The sequence below is a fragment of the Lynx canadensis genome, chromosome D3 (assembly GCF_007474595.2).
Source record: "Lynx canadensis isolate LIC74 chromosome D3, mLynCan4.pri.v2, whole genome shotgun sequence".
NCBI lineage: Eukaryota > Metazoa > Chordata > Mammalia > Carnivora > Felidae > Lynx > Lynx canadensis.
In genome coordinates, this window is record NC_044314.2 from 47,632,245 (window position 1) to 47,649,145 (window position 16,901).

Here is a 16,901-nt window from a genome sequence, read left to right on the forward strand (position 1 = left end):
AAGAAAAACTCTGGAGGTAACACAATTCGAGATTTCAAGATCTACTACAGAACTGTCATAATCAAAGCAGCATGATACTGGCACAAAAACAGACACATGGATTAGAGGAACAGAATAGAGAGCGCAGAAATAAACCCACACTCACATGGTTATCTATGACAGGGGAGGCACAAAATGGGGAAAAGGTTGTCTTTTCAATAAATGGTGTTGGGAAAACTGGACAGCTACATGGAAAAGAATGAAACTGGACCACTTTCTAATACCATACACAAAAATAAAATGGGTTAAAGACCTAAATGTGAGCTCTGAAACCACAAAATTCCTAAAATACATAGGCAGTACTTTCCTTGACATTGACCTTCACAACATTTTTCTGAAGGTGTCTCCTCAGGCAAGGGAGCTTGTGATGAGCACCGGGTGTTGTCTGGAAGTGTTAAGTTAGTGTAACACCTGAAACTAGTAACACTGTATGTTAACTAACCGGAATTTAAATAAAAACGTAAAAAGAAAAGTCTCGACGTTGATAAGATGTGTCTTCACCAAATGGATCTAGCAGTTTAGTGCAATACGAGTCCAAAACTCAGGCTTTTTCGTAGAAATTGACAAATTGATTAAAAATTTTATTTGGAAATTGGAAGGACCTAGTGTACCCAAAACAACTTGAACAGAATTAGAGGTCCTCGGCTACTTTGTTGTCAGGGTTTTCCAAGAGAAAAACAGTTTGTTACATATAAACTTATATATGATTTTGGAGGCAGAGATCTGCCACGATACACTGTCTGCAAACTGGCAAACCAAGAAAGCTGGTGGTGATATTCAGTCTGAAGCCTGAGACCAGAGAGGCTACTGGAGCAAGTCTTTGAATCCAAAAGCCAGAGAATCAGGACCTCCAATGTCAGAAGGCAGAAAGAGAAGGAGTCTCAGCTCAAGAAATGACAGAATTCATCCTTCCTTTGCCTTTTTGTTCTATTTAGGCCCTCAGTAGATTGGATGATGCCCACACACATTGGTGAGGCAGATTTTCTTTACTAGTTCACTGGTTCAGAAGCTAATCTCATCCAGAAACGCCCTCGCAGGCACACTTAGAAATATTTTATCAGCTATCTGGGCATTTTTTAGCCTGTTTAAGTTGACGCATAAAATGAACCATCATATAACCTAATTTCAGGACCGTGTGAAAACAGATCGATCGATCAATCAGTTGATCTATGGAACAGGAGGGAGTCCAGACAGCAACCTACAAATACAGAGAATTGATTTGCCTTAAGCGTCAAGGCCATCAGTGGGGAAAGGATAAATTTTTAACATGATATTAGAAGAGTTGGATAACAATCTCCAAAATCACAGAAAATAATGAGTTAAGATTTATTTCCTTCTAGATTTTTATGGTTTTGAGTTAACTTGGGTTTTGCAAAGATTTCTTAAGTATGTAACAAGTATGGATATAGAATACAGGTAAGTTGGACATTATCAAAGTCATAAAATTTTGCTCCTCAAAAGACATTGTTAGGAAAATGAAAATGCAAGCTATTGTATGGGAGAAAATATTGGGAAAACATATAACAACAGACTTGTTTCTGGAGTATATACAGAACCCTTATAACTCAATGGGAAGATAATTCAAGTTTAAAAAGGTTCAGACACTCCAAAGATCTGTGAATGGTGGAAAAGTACCTGACTAAAGGCTTCACGTAGAGGTATAAACCTAAATTAAAATGCATTCCCATGAAAAAACATCCACATAACTACAAGGGGATATGTACTATGATGTTTATTTCATTCTCCTTAAAATAGTGAAAAAGTGGAGATAAGCCCTATGCACTTAAATAAACTGATTTGACTTAATACTTGCAGCAATCCTAAAATAGAAAAAATAGCTACATGTGTCAAGTGAATAAAGGAAAACAGTGTTAAAGGAAGTTGCAGAATGATACGGTATACCCTTATTTTAACATTAATACCATATTTAACATTTAAAAGTACTTTATGAATACATTTCTGTATAATGAAAGTAGAAAGATATGCATGAGAACGATAATACCCATTGAATAATGATGAAAAACAATAAAGCTGGAAAAAGAATTATAATTCCCTTTTATTTAAAAAAAATTTTTTTAATGTTTTTATTTATTTTTGAGAGAGAGAGCATGAGCAGGGGAGAGGCAGAGAAAGAGAGGGAGACACAGAATCTGAAGCAGGCTCCAGGCTCCGAGCTGTCAGCACAGAGCTTGACGTGGGGCTCGAACTCATGGAGTGTGAGATCATGACCTGAGCCGAAGTCGGACGCTCAACCGACTGAGCCACCCAGGTGCCCCTATAATTCCCTTTTAAAGTTAGTAGCCATTAGCGATTTAACATTGAAGCCTAATTTTTGTTAACTTTTATTTAAATTCTAGTTAACATAGTGTAATACTGGTTTCGGGTATACAATTTAGTGATTCAACACCTATAACACCCAGTGCTCGTCACAAGTGCCCTCTTTAATCCCTACGCCCTCACCTATCCCCCCCCTCTGGTAACCATCGGTTTGTTCTTTATAATTAAGAGTGTGTTTTCTGGTTTGCCTCTCTCTCTCTCTCTCTCTCTCTCTCTCTCTCTCTCTCTCTCTCTTCCCCTTTGCATGTTTGTTTTGTTTCTTAAGTTCCACATTATGAGTGAAATCATATGGTATTTGTCTTTCTCTGATTTATTTTGCTGAGCATAATATTCTCTAGCTCGATCTATGTCGCAAATGGAAAGGTTTCATTCTTTTTTTTATGGCTGAGTAATATTCCATTGAGTGTGTATGTGTATACACACACATACCATGTCTGCTTAATCTGTTCATCAATCAAGGGATACTTGGGCTGTTTCCATAATTTGGCTAGTGTAGATAATGCTGCTATAAACATTGGGGTGCATGTATCCTTTTGACTTAGTATTTTATTATTCTTTGAGTAAATACCTACTAGTGCAATTGCTAGATCATAGGGTAGTTCTATTTTTAACTTCTTGAGCAACTCCATACAGTTTTTTCCAGTGTGGCTGTACCAGTTTGCATTCCCACTAGCAGTGAAAGAGGCTTCCCCCTTTCTCCACATCCTCGTCAATGCCTGTTTCTTGTGTTGTTGATGTTAGCCATTCTGACAAGTGTAAGGTGATATCTCATGTTAGTTTTGATTTTCATTTCCCTGATGATGAGTGATGTTGAGCATCTTTTCATGTGTCTGTTGGCCATCTGGATGTCTTTTTTGGAGATATGTCTGTGACCATTTTTAAATTGGATTACTTGTTTTTTGGCTGCTTATATATTTACTAAACCTTTATCAGGTATGTTGTTTGCAGATATCTTTTCCCATTCTGTAGATTGTCTTTTGGGTTTTTTTTTAAATATTTATTTATTTTGAGAGGGACAGGGAGAGGGAGGGAGAGCAAGCATGCAAACAGGGGAGGGGCAGAGAAAGAATCCGAAGCAGGCCCCATGCTGCCAACGCAGAGCCCATTGTGAAGCTCAAACTCATGAACCGTGAGATCATGACCCAAGCCAAAATCAAGAGTTGGATGCTTAACCAACTGCATCACCCAAGTGCCCTGCCTTTTAGTTTTGTTGATTATTTCCTTTGCTGTTCAGAAGCCTCTTACTTTGATGAAGTCCCAATAGCTTATTTTTGCTTCTGTCTCCCTTGTCTCAGGAGACCTATCTAGAAAGGAATTGCTATGGCCAATGTCAAATAAGTTACTGCCTGTGTTCTAGAGTTTTTATGGTTTCAGGTCTTTAGGTCTTTAATCCATTTTGAGTTTATTTTTGTGTATGGTGTATGAAAGTGGTCTAGTTTCATTATTTTGTAGGTTGCTCTCCAGTTTTCCCAACACCATTTGTTGAAGAGACATTCTTTTTCCCATTGTATATCCTTTCCTCCTTTGTCAAAGATTAATTAACCATATAATTGTGGCTTCGTTTCTGGGTTTTCTGTTCTGTTCTCTTGATCTGTGTGTCTGTTGTTTTGTGCAATACTCTACAGTTTTGATCACTATAGCTTTGTAACTTGAAGTCCAGAATTGTGATGCTTCCAGCCTTTTCATTTTCAAGGTCACTTTGGCCATATGAGGTCTTTTGTGGTTCCAACAGATTTTAGGATTACTTGGTCTAGCTTTGTGAAAAATGCTGTTGGTATTTTGATAAGGATTGTGTTAAATATATAGATTGCTTTGGGTAGTATAGACATTTTAATGATACTTGTTCTTCCAATCCATGAGCATGGAATATTTTCTGGTTTCTGGGTGTCTTCTTCAGTTTCTTTCATCAGCATTTTGTAGTTTTTAGAGTACAGGTCTTTCACCTCTTTAGTTAGGTTTATTGCTAGGTATTTACTGCTTTTGGTGAAATTGTAAATGGGATTGATTGCTTAATTTCTCTTTCTGCTGCTTCATTATTGGTGTATAGAAGTGTATCAAATTTCTGTACATTTATTTTGTATCCTGTGACTTTACTGAATTTGTGTATCAGTTCTGATAGTTTTTTGGTAGAGTCTTTAGGGTTTTCTATATATAGTATCATGTCATCTGCACATAGTGAAAGTTTTACTTCCTTCCTTCCTGATTTGGATGCCTCTTATTTCCTTTTGTTGTCTAAATACTGTGACTAGGACTTTCTGGACTATGTGAATAAAAATGATGAGAGTGGATAGATATCCTTGTCTTGTTCCTGACCTTAGCGGGGAACCTCTCAGTTTTTCCCCATTTAGGATGATGTGAGCTGTGGGTTTTCATATACAGCCTTTCTTATGTTGAGGTATGTTCCCTCTAAACCTACTTTGTTGAAGGTTTTTATCATGAATGGATGCTGTACTTTGTCAAATGCTCTTTTTGTGTCTATTGAGAGGATCATATGGTTCTTTACATGTATTATTAATGTGATTTATCATGTTGATTGATTTGTGAATATTGAACCACCCTTGCATCCTGGGAGTAAATCTCACTTGATGGTGAATGATTTTTTAAAATTATTTTTTTAATGTTTATTTTTGAGAGAGAGACAGAGACAGAGTGCGAGCAGGAGAGGGGCAGAGAGAGAGAGGGAGACGCAGAATTGGAAGCAGGCTCCAGGCTCTGAGTTGTCAGAATAGAGCCTAGCGTGGGGCTTGAACTCACAAACTGTGAGTTCATGACCTGAGTTGGAGTCAGACACTTAACCAACTGAGCCACCCAGGTGCCCCATGAATGACTTTTTTTTAAAAGTATTATTGGATTTGCTCTGCGAGTATTTTACTGAGCATTTTTGCATCTATGTCCATCAGGGATATTGGCTCATAGTTCTCTTTTAGTGATGTCTTTATCTGGTTGTGGTATCAGGGTAATGCTGGCCTTGTAGAATGAATTTGGAAATTTTCCTTCCTTTTCTACTTTTTGGAATAGTTTGAGAAGAATAAATAGTAACTCCTCTTTAAGGGTTTGATAGAATTTGCCTGTGAGGCTGTCTAGTCCTGGACTTTTGTTTCTTGGGAGGTTTTTGATTACTGATTGAATTTCTTTGCTGGTAATCAGTCTGTTCAAGTTTTCTGTATCTTACTGTTTCAGTTTTGGTAATTTATATATTTTTAGGCATTTATCCATTTCTTCTAGGTTGTTCCATTTGTTGGCCTATAGTTCTTCAGAATATTCTGTTGTAACTGTATTTGTGTATTTCTCCTCTTTCATTTGTGTTTATTTATTTGGGTCCTTTCTCTTTTTGGTAAGTCTGGCTAGATGTTTATCTATTTTATTAATTTCTTTTCAGAGAACTGGCTCTGATTTCATTCATTTTTTTTTTTTTTTTTTTTTTTTTTTTTTTTTTTTTTTTTTTTTTTTTTTTTTTTTTTTTTAATTCCTAGGGGTGCCTGTGTGGCTCAGCCTGTGTGGCCTGTGAGCGTCCGACTTTGGTTCAGGTCATGATCTTGCGTTTGTGGGTTCAAGCCCCACTTCAGGCTTTGTGATGACAGCTCAGAGCCCAGAGCCTGCTTTAGATTCTGTGTCTCCCTCTCTCTGTTCCTCCTCTGCTCACACACTCTGTCTCTCAAAAAATAAAACATTAAAAATTTTTTAAAAATCTCGGGGCGCCTGGGTGGCGCAGTCGGTTAAGTGTCCGACTTCAGCCAGGTCACGATCTCGCGGTCCGTGAGTTTGAGCCCCGCGTCAGGCTCTGGGCTGATGGCTCAGAGCCTGGAGCCTGTTTCCAATTCTGTGTCTCCCTCTCTCTCTGCCCCTCCCCCGTTCATGCTCTGTCTCTCTCTGTCCCAAAAAGAAATAAATGTTGAAAAAAAAATTTAAAAAATCTCTATCATTTATTTCAGCTCTAATCTGTATTATTTCCTTCCTTCTGCTGACTTTGGCTTAATTTGTTCTTTTTCTCCTTTAGGTGTAAGGTTAGGTTGTCTATTTGAGGTAGGCCTGTATTGTTATATACTTCCCTCTTAGGACCACTTTTGCTTCATCCCCAAGGTTTTGGACCATTGTGTTTTCATTTTCATTTTTTTCCAAGTATTTTTAAATTGCTTTGATTTCCTGTTTTACCCATTCATTGTTTAGTAGCATGTTGTTTAACCTCCATGTATTTGTGGTCTTTTCAGGCTTTTTCTGAAAGATCAGCTTTTAAAAGTAATGGACGGTAGGTACAGATATATGGAAAGGACTTCCCTAATAGGCTCTATGAACTACAGAGCAATGGGAACAACTACAGTACAGAATTTAAATTTTATCTGCTAATTACTAGTTACAAACCAAAGTTATTTTCCTAGCTGGGAATTAAGCAGAATAATTCTAAAAAGTGCTAAAAGAATAAGAAAAAAAACAAAAATTGATATTAACGGTACCATTCCTACTGTCTCTACCAACTTCCCAAAGACTTGAATAGTTTTTCTATGTGGTGGTTTATAATGATTCTTCCTTCAAAATTTAGATTCAAAAAGCATTCCAATGTAACTAGAATTAACAGCCCCATGCAAATGTCAGTCTAAACTGAGGAAATATCCCTGTAAACATGAAAAATTTAATTGTTGGTGTTTAAATATACTTTTATCCTGTTGTTTTATTAGTAACCAAGTGTTAAAGTGTCCTTGATAAAAGTCAAGATGGAGCCTTCTGAAAAAGTATTTAAGTCATAAGGGTGATATTGTCTGCATTATAGAAAGTTTTAAAAATAGGAAAAACATAAATGACTAAAATACAACCTCTGTGTCTTTGGCATATTATATAACTTTCTAATTTATTTTCAGTACCTACATTAGAGCAGTTTTTTTTAACTGCAAAACTAATGATTGTTGGTGCCTTCATCTTCCTCATTTCGAACATAAACAAAGTGTAATCACCTATGACCCAAAAATCCACAAAGATTTACCTTTTAGCTGTTATTCTCTGGTAGACTAGGCTTTTTTTTTTTTTTTTTTTTTTTTTTTTTTTTTTTTTTTTTAAGTTTAAAATAGTGGCACCTGGGTGGCTCAGTTGGTTTAGCATCCAGCTCTTGATTTTGGCTCAGGTCCTAATCTCATGTCTCATGGGATTGAGCCCTACATCTGGACTCTGTGCTGACAATTCAGAGCCTTCTTGGGATTCTTTCTGTCTCTCTTTCTGTCCTTCCCCCACTCACACATGCTCACTCTCAAAGATTTAAAAAAATAAAAATAAAGTTTAATACCAACTCAAGAGTGTAAATAAAAGAAAGTTCATACATTATTAATATCAGTGTAAATACAGAAGTGTCTCATGGTATTGAAAAGCAGGCATCAGAAGGGATGGAATCAGGAACCAGGAAGCTGTCAGGAACCAAAAAGATTGCCACTCATTGTGTGTGTATCCTTCTCATTGCTTGGTCTCATTTCTGCCTCTTAGCAGATCCATTTTCCAGCATGCATGCTAGAAGATGGCAGCGCTGAACTCTGGTAGATCTCCTAAGCTCAGCTTTAAATTCCAGTGGGAGATAATTTGATGGCACCCACTGTGTTAGACATCTGCCTCTGATACAGTCAGCTGGAACTCTGGGGGCGGGGCATTATGGTACAAACATGGCTGCTAGGGCCTTCCCCTTGGGGTGTGGAAGGGGCAGTGCTCAGACAGCTTACCACCCAAAACTCCACAATATGGATGATTATCTATCTCTATATTTTCTAAGACTAAATTTTCCCAGTTGTTTTTTTTTTTAAGATGTTTTCCATTTTTATTCAAATTTATTGAACCTCTTCTTTGGTTTCTTTGAATACTTCTAGCCTTAGAGATTTAGTAAATAGTTGAGTCTGTTTTCTGCTAGCTTATCTGTAATCACATTCATTCATTAAGCAAAAATACTGAGCCTCTACTCTGTGCCAAGAACTATTTGTAGATGTTGGAGATCCAACAGTGAACAACACCTGATAGTTTCCACACTTTGGGAGCTTATATCCTAGTGGGAGGAGACAGATAAGGTGTAAATACACATATAATGTCAGGCAGTGAGGTGCAGAAAAATAAACAGGATGAAGGGTATAGAGAGTGATGGCATGGGGTAGGGGGCTGTTGTTTTGGAAAGGGTGTAAGGGAAGACCTCCCTGAGCACAGAGCTGCAGTGAGTCAGAAGCGAGCCCTGAGGAAATCTGGTAGAAGAGTATTGAAAACCAAAGGAAGCAACTGTAAAAGTTCTGGGATTGGAGAGGAGAGTGCTTTGCATATTTGAAGAAGAAAGCTTTCCGGGTGCCTAGAGCAGGGCAAGTTGGGGAGAGGGGAAAGGTCAGGAAAGTAGCCAGAGGCCCAGCCCCATTTGTTGGTGTGCTTGCTGGGTTCTGAATAGGAAACGCCATGTGAGAGTGTTAGGATGTGAGGCTCTCAAATTGCTGACCACTTACCTTTATTTACATCCTTCATCAAGCAATCTTCCCTTTCCGTTTTTTATACCTTTCTCCTACATTTTAAGAATTTGTTTGCTATTTTCTTTCATTGCTTCATCTGCCTCTTTTTTTGCAAGTATCTCTTTTTCCAATAGTTTTTTTTTTAATGTTTATTTCTGTGAGAGTGCGAGCAGGAGGGAGCAGAGAGAGAGGGAGACAGAAAATCCCAAGCAGGCTCAGAGCTGCCAGCGCAGAGCCTGACATGAGGCTCAGACCCACGAACCATGAGATCATTACCTGAGCCAAAATCAAGAGTTGGATGATTAACCAACCTAGCCGCCCCACAAGTAACTCATTTTTAATGATTGTTTTTGTAATGTTTTAATATCTGGTAAGGTTTCCCTTTTCTTTTGAGGATTTTCTTTGACACTCATATCTGTTTATTCTCCCAGATGGCATTCAAAATAATTTTTTTAGGTTCCTAGTAAAAATACCATTGATATGTTATTGAAATTACATTCTGTGTAAATTCCTTTGAGGAATGTTGACACTTAGTGTTTTCATTAAGGGACAAATGTATATCATGTACAAATGTAAATATTGGATCATTTCTGTTTTTTACTTTATTTTGTTGTGCTTGATAAGAGATTTTGAAGTGTCTGGTTATGATGCTTCTCAGGTAGGGAGGCTATTTCATTCAGTTCAGAAAGCATTTTATTTGATTCTTACTGTCTGCCAGGCACTTTAGGCACTGAATCTAGAAATGAAGGCTTGGTGCTGGGATTTCAATTAGTTGGCAGGAGTTCAGAATTTATTTTTGGTGTTAGGGCAGAATTCCATGAAAGAAATCACATTGTTCTCCTCCTCTTCACCTAAAGGAATAATTTCTCAAAAGTGCCCTGTAGATAGAATAAAAATAACAGTTGGAAAACCTTTTTTAAGACCTCTTCCTATATGCTAGCTAGAAAACCTAAACTGGTTATTAATTTCTCAGTTAACACTTTAAAAAGTTTTTTCCCCACTAAGGCAAAAATATATAATCAGTCCAAGTTTTACGCATTAGTCCTATAAATCTACCTCTAGAAGCTGAAACCTGTGAATTTTTCTCCACATTTTCCGCTACTAACTCTGCAGTCCAAACCACCATTATCTTTCACCTGGACTATTGATATTGCTTTGTGCATATTATCCCTACTTTTCTCTTGCCCACGTTCACAAGGCATTTTCCACACTGTAGCCATGGTGATCTTTAAAAACAATGTTTTTATTATGGAAATTATCAAGCCTTAAAAAATAGAACAATAGAATTAATTGATGTCTCCCTCCCTCCCCCTCTGTCTCTCTGTCTCCAGGAGTTCTCAATAATGGCCACTGTCCAGTTATGTTATTTTTGTGTGTAAATATTTCAGTGTATGGGCTCCTAGCTGGCTCAATCAGTAGAGTATGTGACACTTGGTCTCAGGGTTGGAAGTCTGAGCTCCACGTTGGGTATAAAGATTACTTAAAAATAAAATCTTAAAAAAAATTTTCAGTATATTTATAAAAGATAAGGGCTTCTTTAAAAAAAAAAAAACACCTGTAACCACATGATGGTTGCACAGCTCTGAATATACTGAAAACCACTGAATTGTACACTTGAAATGGGTGAATTATATGGTATGTAAATTATATCTCAACATAGTTGTTAAAAAACATCAAGGAGCCAAAGTTTGCATTTCCCCAGTTACACTTTTAAATATTTAACACTTTGATAGAGTTTTAAACATAAGTTGGATAGTATACTGTTTTTCTTAAAACCCTTCAGTGACTTTTCATCATATTTATAATAACCCATACCCCTTGTACTGACTCAGAAAGGTCTGACCTACAAAGCCCTGGCGTAATACGCTTCTTTGCCTCTCTGACTTTCTACCTCTCTTGCCCACTAAATTGTTTCTACCTCAGGGCCTTTGCATTAGCTGTTCCATCTACTGGAATGCCTTTCCCTATATTTTCCCAAGCCTTGATCATTCCTTTCAATTTAAATACCTTTTCCTCACAAAGGCCTACCCTGATCAGTTGCCCAGTCTCCAGTCTAAAGTGGTATCCTAGTCATTCTCCATCACACCATTCACTTATAAAGTATCAGCATAGCATAGTTTGTTATCTGGCATGTAATTGTTGTTAATTTACTATTTCCCTTTTTCTGTGCCTTCCCTGCCCCCCTCCCATGTTTTCTGTCATGTTCACTGCTGAATCCCCAGTGCCTAAAATATTAATTGGTGCATAATAGACCCTTATTAGAAATTCATACAAAAAACTGTCCAACACATGCCAGGTGTTTGGTACTTATAAAAAGGTTATTTGATAGAATATATTATCTCACTGCATAAACAGAGTTCTGGTCAGGTATGTTACTTTGAAAGGGCCATTTTCTACTCCCAAGTTATAAGGTGACTGGTTTTTGGGTTGTTTTTTTTTTAAGCGACCTTATTTGATACAGCATCCTGCTCACTTCAAAGCTCAATGAGTAACTTTTAACAAATTCTGTTCTTGTTTGGCAAAACATAGGGTGCTTGCATGAATAAGGTTGCAAAAGTTACTATAATGCCTTGCTGGTTTCATTCTCCATTATCACTTTTTCTTTTGTCCTCAACTGTGGACCATCACACTCTTTGCTTATGATCTCTCTCTGCTACCTGTTCTCTGGTGAAGCAGCTTAAAAGTGGCTGTGGTAGGCTGAATGACAGCCCCCTAAAGATGCGATTAGTTAAGTATCTTGAGATAGATAATCCTGAATTATCATGGGGGGCTGTGTAATCACAGTTGTCCTTACAGGCAGGGGGAAGGAGAATCTGAACATTGAGAAAGAAAACGTAAAGATGGAATCAGAGGTTGGAGTGATGCCCTTTAAAGATAGGAGGACCACAGTTCGAGCCCTGTGTTGGGCTCTGTGCTGACAGCTCAGCCTTTGGATTCTATGTAGTCCTCTCTTTTTGCCCCTTCCCTGCTCATGCTCTGTCTCTCAAAAATAAATAAATAAATAAATAATTCTTTTAATTAAGATGGGAGGACCACAAATCAAGGGATATAGGTGGCTTCTAGAAACCAGAAAAGGGGTGCCTGGGTGGCTCAGTTGGTTAAGTGACTTCAGCTCAGGTCATGATCTCACGGTTTGAGTTGGAGCCCCGCATCAGTCTCTGTGCTGACAGCTCAGAGCCTAGAGCCTGCTTCAGATTCTTTGTCTCCCTCTCTCTTGTCCCTCCCCCGCCCCCACACCTCCCTCTCTCCCTCCCTCCCTCCCTCTCTCTCTCAAAAATTAACAAACACAAAATTTAGAAACCAGAAAAGGGACAAGGCAATGGATTCTCCCCTAGAGCCTCCAGAAGGAATGCAGTCCTGTCTACACCTTGATTTTGGCCTAGTGAGACTGATTTTGGATTTCTGATCTCCCAAACTATAAAAGAATTAATCTGTATTATTTGGAGCAGTTAAGTTTGTGGTACTTTGTTTTAGTAGCCATGAGAAACCAATTCAGTGATTTAAAGTATAAGAAGGCTTGAAGGATCACAGAACATGTACAGAGTGTTCTGAGGTTAATCTTGCTGGCTTAGTAGTTAGCTACCAAAATGGAAGCCAGAAAGAGTTGAGATGGCAACTTCAGGTGGGTAATGTGGGGGGAGAAGAGACAGGTGTGGTTGTTGGAACAGTGAAAGAATATTCATGCTGTAATGGCAGTATCCATGTTATATACAATTAAGCTCTTGATGGTTTGTTTCCTTGTATTTTACACAGATCAGAAACCCCTTGACCTTGCCCAGGGTGCTGAAATGAAACACATTCTTATTGGTAATAAGGTACGTAGTAATAGACTACATGCATATGACCATTTTTAGAAAAAGATTTTGAATTCCTGAAATACATAGATGGCATTTTTAATGAAAACATATTTTCAATAGGTCATCTACAAAGCACTGAAACGATATGAAGGCCCTCTTTGGAAGGTAGGCTGAGATGATCTTATTTCTAGAACTGGAAAGAATTCTCAGGTGCCCCATTTTTATTTAATAAAAAAATTTTTTTTAATGTTTGAGAGAGAGAGTGGGGAGCCCATGCTTGTGTGGGGGTGGGGGCTGGAGAGAGATGTGGGGAGAGAGAATCCCAAGCAGGCTTCATGCTGTTAGCCCACAGCCCGACGAGGGGCTTCATTTCACAAATCGTAAGATCATGGCCTGAGCTAAAATCAAGAGTAGGACCCTTAACCAACTGAGCCACCCAGGTGCCCCAAAAATTATTTAATTATTTCAGAAGAAAAAATGATTTAAGCATTCTTGGATCTTGCAATGTAAACCATTGTGTGTGTGTGTGTGTGTGTGTGGTATTGGCTTTCGTTAGGGTTCCACTTGTTATAGCAATTGCTGCTCTTTTTATTGATGGTCTAAGAACACTTTTAAGTGACCAAGTTTATGCAGAACAGTGTTTAATCATAGAATTGCAGTGTTTTTGTTATGAATGTTGAAACAGGGAGGACTTAATAGGAATTTAATGTTTGACTTGTCACAGAACACACATACAAAATCTTTCTGGTTCTAAAAATTTCTTTGCATTTTGGAGTTCATTTATTTTCTAGAATTAACTGTCGTAGAGCATGTGTTTTCTTTTGCGTTTGCAAGCACTCCCTTTACGTATTTATGCACAAGTATGTTTATGTTGTATAAAATTAGAATTAATTCTTAGACTTTGTCTTTGAAGTCCACAATTGAAAATTGTCCTATAATTATCCTTGGACAATACTGTCAGAACTATAAACTGTGTTCATTATTGATCTTATCAGTATGCCATTTCTTCTCTTCTTGTCCCCCTGTAGTGGTATGTTTTCATTACTGCACCTAGTTACCTTAGTTCATGTTTGATCATTTTTTTTTTATAATGTTTATTTTTGAGAGAGAGAGGGAGACAGAGTGCAAGTGTGGGAGGAGGAGAGAGAGGGAGACACAGAATCCGAAGCAGGCTCTGGCTCTGAGCTCTCAGCACAGAGCCCGATGCAGAGCCTGAACCCATGAGCCGTGAGATCCTGACCTGAGCTGAAGTCGGACACTTAACCAACTGAGCCGACCCAGGTGCCCCCATGTTTGATTATTTTTTAATATTCATCAGTACTATCTACATGAAAGACTACAATAGAATTATCATAACTTAATTTCTATCAGTCAGGTATTTGAATCTGGATCTATCAGCTTGGAAAATCCTTGTCATTTTTTCCCTTAGAGTTCAAGATTTTTTGGCTGGAGATTATTCTGGGTGGTATTAGAACATGGAGTCCTTTCGTGGTATAGGAAACAGTAAGTATTATGATCCTGATACTTAGTAAATTTATTCTCTAAATTTTGAAAGATTAAAAGTTTTCACTTATCTCTTTAATATTTATTTATATTTCTAATAATTGTAATATTTATTTTAAAGGCCTGATGCAGTCCATAATATTTATCGCCAGGGATGCAAACACTTAACTCAAGCAGTATGCACGGTAGGATGACACATGCATCTTTTGCCGACACCATGAAGTCAGTGTTGCAAGTGTTATTTTTATAAAGCTGCCTTGTCAAATATTGGGGTGGGGGGACTTGTGTGTATTTTTATTTGAGAACAAGTAAAATTGTGGAATCTCTTTAAAAAAAAAAATAATGAACCCTTGTTTATTTCACATATTGTGGGATGAGATAGCAGTGGTCTGAAAACATAAAGAGCCTGTCATGTTTTTTGTGTGTGTATGTGTGTATATTCACACACATGTATGCATGTGTGTGTACATGTATATATGTACTTATACATGGGCAAATCGAGATAATGGAAGTTTTTCTGGTGTTAAAATTTAAGCCTGTGTCAAAATTGGGATTCTTAGATCCTCTGTGTTCACTATTATACTTTACCAACCAGGAGAAAAAGTGAGTTTCTCCTCTTAGGTATTAGTCTAAGACTGGAGCCTAGACATGCTTTCTTCTTTCCTACTTGAAATCCTTGAGGGTTGTCAATATGTTGTGGCAATCACTTGTCACATTCCCCAGCAGTACAGCCTGATTACACAGCCAGCCCTTAATTGTCCTCACATCCCTTCCTCCCTTCACATTAGACCAGAGGGCCAGGGAACCTCTCTCTAATCTGGTGTGTGTAATCTTTTTGTTTTTTCTTTCAGTGCAATCCTGGCCATTGTCTTCTGTTCCCCCTATAGACTCATCTACTTACTACCAAGCTTTTTCCTTAGTTGAGCCTTTTATCTCACAAATAAGTGCTCCCCCTGCCCTTTTAAAATTTCTTGCTCTTTAACTTCTGTGGACTCCATTAGCTCTTGCTGTGTTATGCCTCTCCTTGTTGTATAACTTTTGTTTCTTCTGTAAATGTCTGCTTAAAGCTTATCTTTATGAGGCCCATATCAACACAAGTTAATGAGCATTCACTGTGTGACTGCTATAAAGCAGACTCTGTTTGCTTTGTAGTTTTTTTTCTTAAGTTTATTTGAGAGGGAGGGAGAGAGCAAGTATGCACGCACATGAGCGGGAAAGGGGCAGAGAGAGAGGGGGAGAGAGAATCCCAAGCAGGCTTCACACTGTCAGCACGGAGCCTGGTGCAGGGCTCGAGCTCAAGAACTGTGAGGTCATGACCTGAACCAAAATCAAGAGTCAGATGCTTGACCAACTGAGCTACCTAGGCACCCTACTTTATAGTTTCTTAAGGTAGAAGCTTAGAGTATTGATTTGAGATCTTTTTTCTAATATAAATGTTTGCAACTATCAGTTTCTTAATTTTTCTTCAGTGTGCAGTTCAGGGCCATTAAATACATCTGTATTATATTGCAGCCATCAGCACCATCTATCTCCAGAACTCTCTTTATCTTCCCATACTAAAACTCTGTACCCATTAATCACTTATTCCTTTCCTTTCTATTCCCAGCCCCTGCCAGCCACCATTCTACTTTCTGTCTCTATGAATTTGACCTTGCCAGGTACCTCAGCTAAGTTAAGTAGAATCAGACAATATTTGTCCTTTCGTGACTGGCTTATTTCACTTAGCATAATGTCCTCAAGATTCATTCATGTTACAGTATGTGTCAGAATTTTTTTCCTTTTTGAAAATTTTTAATTATAGTAAAAAAAGCACATAAAATTTACTATTTTAACCATTTTTAAGTGTGCATTAGCTTGAACTGTAGTCACTTTGTTGTGCAACAGATCTCTAGAATTTTTTCATCTTGCAAAACTGCAGCTATACCCATTAAGCAACTGCCTATTTCCTCTACCCCTAGCCCCTGGCAACCACTCTTGTACTTTTTGTCTCTATGAGTGTGACCACTTTAGATACCTCTAAGTGGAATCTTAGAGTATTTGCCTTATGTCATTTCATCTGATATCCCCAAGATTCATCCATGCTGTAGCATGTGCCCGGAATTTTTTTTGAAGGCTGAATAATGTTCCTTTTATGTATATGCCACATTTCTTTATGCGTTTATTCCTCAGTTTACATTTGGATTGCTTTCACCTCTTGGCTTTTGTGAATAATGCTGCAATGAACATGGATATGCAAATATCTCTTCAAGATACTGCTTTCAGTTCTTTTGGATATAGACCTAATAGTGGAATTGTTCATGATGTGGTAGTTCTATTTTTGATTTTTTGAGGGATTTTCATGCTGTTTTCCAAAGCAGCTGCCCCGTTGTATATTCACACCAGCAGTAATGGCGGGGGAGGGCTCCAATTTCACTTTTTCCACATCCTCACCAGCACTTATTTTCCTTTTTTTTTATTTTTTAATGTGGGCCATCCTAATGAGTGTGAGGTGGTATCTAATTGCAGTTTTGATTTGCATTTCTCTGATGACTAGTGATGTTGAGCATCTTTTCATGTGCTTAGTGGGCATTGGTTATTGTCTTTGGAGAAATGTCTAAGTCCTTGGCTCATTTTTTAATTGGGCTGTTTGGTTTTTTTGTTGGTGTTGAGTTGTAAGGGTTCTTGGCATATTCTAGGTATTAACCCCTTACCAGTATATGATTGTAGATATTTTCTCCTATTCTATGGATTGCCTTTACACTCTCTTGATAGTGTCCTTTGATGCATAGAA

At 37.9% G+C, this 16,901-nt stretch overlaps 1 protein-coding gene and 1 long non-coding RNA gene across 3 annotated transcripts in view; one reads left to right on the forward strand and one right to left on the reverse strand.

Moving 5' to 3' along the window:
- OSBPL1A (oxysterol binding protein like 1A) overlaps positions 1 to 16,901 on the forward strand; it is a 245,650-nt gene that overhangs the window by 65,725 nt on the left and 163,024 nt on the right. The window contains 4 exon segments of the mRNA XM_030335766.2: positions 12,585 to 12,646; positions 12,749 to 12,793; positions 14,058 to 14,131; positions 14,253 to 14,316. Coding sequence (XP_030191626.1) covers positions 12,585 to 12,646; positions 12,749 to 12,793; positions 14,058 to 14,131; positions 14,253 to 14,316 — 245 coding nt within the window.
- Positions 1 to 16,901, reverse strand: part of LOC115527973 — an 87,084-nt gene that overhangs the window by 40,126 nt on the left and 30,057 nt on the right. Inside the window, exon 3 of one of the 2 annotated variants that reach the window (XR_003973121.1) lies at positions 9,476 to 9,709. The exons of the other annotated variant lie outside the window; for it this stretch is intronic. This is a non-coding gene — a long non-coding RNA (uncharacterized LOC115527973). Of the gene's footprint in view, positions 1 to 9,475; positions 9,710 to 16,901 lie in introns of those variants that run through there. 2 annotated transcript variants of the gene reach the window in all.